Source organism: Amaranthus tricolor, chromosome 5, assembly GCF_026212465.1.
Source record: "Amaranthus tricolor cultivar Red isolate AtriRed21 chromosome 5, ASM2621246v1, whole genome shotgun sequence".
Classification (NCBI taxonomy): domain Eukaryota; kingdom Viridiplantae; phylum Streptophyta; class Magnoliopsida; order Caryophyllales; family Amaranthaceae; genus Amaranthus; species Amaranthus tricolor.
This window is the reverse complement of record NC_080051.1, coordinates 17281549-17285867: the sequence shown is the minus strand read 5'-3', so window position 1 is coordinate 17285867 and position 4319 is coordinate 17281549. Positions and strand designations below refer to the sequence as shown.

The window sequence follows — 4319 nt, the reverse complement described above, 5'->3', positions numbered from 1 at the left end:
TTTCTTACAATATATTATATAATGATATAAAAAATCGACCTAGATGGAAAACTGCCTTATTTAAAATATCATCGAATGTAATATTTTTATCTGATTCATTAACATCATATTTTATGTTCCTGATCTGCTCATATACAATCCCGTTGATCAAGATTGCTATATTTAATGTTTTTAATGTGAGATTTTTTAAGGGTAGGTTGCAAATGTAGCAATCACACAACAATGAATGCTAATTGTAAGAGATACCGCCTACGTTCCTCTAAAAAAACATCATTTAACTGTTCCTCTGAAAAAATATCATTTAACTTGAATATGTGATAGTCTAAGAGCTTTTGGAATTAAATTATGCTTGTATGAGGGACATATGAAGTATTTGTTTCATATTGTGCTACGTGTCATTCATGGATGGAGCAAAAATACAAATTCATTTTAGAGGCCCTATTTATTTTATTTTTAACAAATTTTTGTATGAGACGGTCTCACTATGAGACATGCCTCATACTTGGATTAAATAACTCAACAATAGAAACTTTTAACTTATAGGTTTCTTGTTTTGAGGTTGTTTCATCGAATACAAGACGAACTGTTTATTTTTTTTCATTATTTTAGGACCTAAAATAAGTATTTAGACTACATCAAAGTTGGTGTAAACTAAGGTCAATTAATATTTGAAAGCCCTGAAATCATGAGACCCTATGTGATTGGCACCTTTCACATGTCTAGACGGGGGAGATTCTAAGTATGTTTATCATGTTCCACCATATAGAGTCCCAAAAAATTACGAGTCTTAATATTAAACTACATAGTAAATGTTAAGTGCTTTAAGATATAAAATTGTTAGAAAAACATCATAATTTTTTAAATTACACGAAACTTTCAAAAAAATTTGTCAATTTTTATCCTGCCTCCATGCGCAGAATCACCCGAGGGCCACTGTCACACGATCAATCTGACTGAAACAGCAAGATATGAATATTCTGAGAAGGCAGTCAAAGCAAAGTATTAACCTCCATATAAAGTCATCACCATTCACCAGTAAAAAAAGCATCTAAAACACCATGATTTAGCATAAAGTGGCCTTATGCCTTGTTCTAAATGCTAAGAAACCCCCAAAATCTTCATTCTTACAGTTTCCAAATTAAAGACAAAGTTCCCATCTTTTTATTTCTGTTTTCCTCTACGTATACCCTTCAATCTCATTTCATCTCATCTCATCTCATAGATACACCTTAATTCAATTCATTCAACTTATATTTACTTGTATAAGTCCTCCAATTTAAGGGTATAGTCAGTAGTGAGTGAGTATGGAGGTTAAGAATTATAAGTTTGTGAATGCATTAAGGGCACTAATTGGGGTAGTTAGTCTTGTTCTATTGATGAACAGAGGTGAAGCAACCACATTTAGTGTAGGTGGTTCTAAAGGTTGGTCTGTTCCTTCTGATAATGCTCCTGTTTTTAATGAATGGGCTCAAAAAATGCGTTTCCAAATTGGTGATTCACTATGTAAGTATTTAGTATGCTCTTTCTCCTTACTTTTCATTATATTTTTATTAGTGGATCTCAATCTTTTGAGCGTAAGGCTTTGATGTTGTTGTCATCGTGGAGAAATCATTTTTCATTAGTTTATGCATTTTCTTGTTATCGAATTCATGGGTAATGTATATGGACTAATATTAAATAATAAATAATAAATATAAGAAAATGTTTAATGACAGTCATATGACCATCACAAATACACAAGTTAGAAATCTGAACAAGATTAGAAAAACAAGAGTCATGAACAATTAACTAGTCGTAAAAGTTGAACGGTACTTATGGTGTTTAGTTTTGTATAAAGCAGTGGGCAAACACTTTATATGTGGGTAGGGGCCACAAAAGGAGGTTCCTAAGCGATCATTCATTTCGCCCCTAGTTAGACACTCTGATGCAAAGTTCTAGGCCAATTAAAAGTGTCCAACCTTCTAGGGCCCCTGAAAACAGGAGCCTTATATATTAATAAATTTCTTATAGTTTATCGGTCAAATATAGCTCATTTTGTCTCATGTCTTCTTGTGATATTGTTGTTTAAGGGTTCAAAACTTACCAACATTATATTTTAGTTCTTATGTTACCATCAATGATTGATGAAGAGTCTCAATTTTCTGAACATCAAAAAATATATAGGATTCTATAATATTTGCTCTGCCTCTGCATACGACCCATTCAAACTTCAATTTAAGTGGAAGCCACTTATGACTTTGAATGAAATATTGTTGTTGATTATAAGAATGCTTGAAATTAACAAACAGATAAATTGAAGTTAAGATTGTAACCCATTTCCCCTTATTTCAGTGTTCAAATACCCAGCAGCAACAGATTCAGTGCTACAAGTATCAAAACAAGACTTTGACAATTGCAACACAAACTTACCAATTGCAAAGTATACTGATGGAAATACAGAGTTTAAGCTAACCAAGTCAGGCCCTTATTACTTCATCAGTGGCAACAAAGACAATTGTAACAAAAATGAAAAGCTTGTGGTGATTGTTATGGCTGATAGAACTGCCAACAAAAACTCACCACCTTCTCCTCCGCCTTCGCCTACGCCTTTGCCTTCGCCTCCAACCATCACACCTTCGCCCGCCCCGACCACCAGCAGTGATCAACAACCGCCAGTTGCGTCCCCACCATCTGATGAGGGGTCCACCCCAGCTCCCTCAGCTGATTCTAACCCTCCTAAAAATAATGCTGCATTTTATGTTTTGAGTTTTGTGGGTTCTATTGGTGCATTTGTGGGTTCTTCTCTATTCCTTGCTTTCTAAAAGGTAGTCATTGGAAAAGTTTGTGCTTGTGTATGATAGGGGGATTTTCTAATTTGTTCTATTTTCTCTTTTTTTTTAGTTACTCTTTTGTGGTTATGAATGTATGTGAGGTTTTGATTTAATTGATTGTATTTTGTGAATGTTGTATCTTGTATGTGTTGGATGAATAAGATCAAGGGGGTCACACTTTGCATTGTGATTCTTAAGTTGAGGACTAATTGTATAGGCAAAGATAAATGAATTATATTTTATTGTGTGAAAAATATATGTTAGATTGGTATTGAATTATAATCTGATTATATTTCAAGATCAATAAATAAGTTTTAGTTAGATAATTACCATATCTTATAAAATAATAAAATGTGCATAAGAATTGCACTTGATTGAGTTATGAAATTATAATCTACTATGGTGATTCCGCGGTCCGGTCTCGTATTTTACACAACTAGATGTACTAAAAATCTCTGCAAACTTTTACGGTCGTCATCAGAATTCTGACAAATTTGGAGCAATTTGATGCTTGTAATAACAGATTAAAAGGTGATTTATCTGAGTTGAAATACTTGAATAAGCTTGTTTGGCTTTAATTATACAACAACAATTTCTCAGGTGAAATTCCAGCAGAATTTGGGGAATTCAGATGCCTGGAAGAGCCTGAAATGAAGAAGGAAAGGTTTATAAGGTCACGTGACTATCACGTGATAGTCAACGGTTAATTTAAACGGTCAAACGCTAAAAACCGTTATAAGGTAGTGTTTTGCAAACAAATGTATTATATAAGGTAGTTTTTTGCAAAAAATTTTAGATAAGGTAGTTTTTTGCAAAAAGGGGTATAGAATAGATAGTTTATTATAATTTTCTCTTTATGAGTTATGGGAATATTTTTAATTTGATGATTTCTCATGTCTTGATTATAATGAAGCGTTGTATATGAGTAGATGTATATATATATTGAGTTGTGTAAGTGTTAAGAGTTTTGGTTGGTTCACTATTGAGATTCAATTAGTAGTAGTGATTATGGGTTTGTATGTATTGTGGTTTAGTTTTGTAATTATAAGAATGAGATTAAAGGGATTTAATGATTTAAATAATAAAAAAATATGTATATATATAAAAAAAGGGACAGCAACTACTGTCTCGGTAGTCGCGCCCCGATCCGAGATGTCGAGTGTGTTTTGTTGTCGTTTCACTTATCCGTTGTATTCAGAACTCGTTAAACGCTAAAATTAATTAAAAATGGTAAATGGATGTTAGAAATTATGAAATTTGGTACCCAAGGTAATTGATGCCTTCCGGACGCAGTGGTGAAGTCGAATTTTTCATTTGAATTTTCTAAACTGTCCGAAATGGCCGTTTAAGTTACTGGTTAGATTTCAAATTTTGGAATTTTTGGAATTTGGGTGAAATCATTTAAAATTATAAAGTTTTAGTAGTGCCTTAATGGTATGGAGTGGAATAAATGTGTAAACACGTTCTAATACGTGATTTTTGTATGTGTTGTGTTTAGGACCTCGATTC

At 32.8% G+C, this 4319-nt stretch overlaps 1 protein-coding gene across 1 annotated transcript; it reads left to right on the top strand.

The window, feature by feature from the left end:
• The first annotated feature begins 1057 nt into the window (after nt 1-1057).
• On the top strand, nt 1058-3078 carry LOC130814298 (early nodulin-like protein 9). Its single transcript, XM_057680408.1, has 2 exons — nt 1058-1503; nt 2332-3078. Exons 1-2 carry the CDS (start codon nt 1305-1307, stop codon nt 2799-2801), a joined length of 669 nt encoding a protein of 222 aa, XP_057536391.1. The 5' UTR covers nt 1058-1304; the 3' UTR covers nt 2802-3078.
• The last annotated feature ends 1241 nt before the right edge of the window (nt 3079-4319 follow it).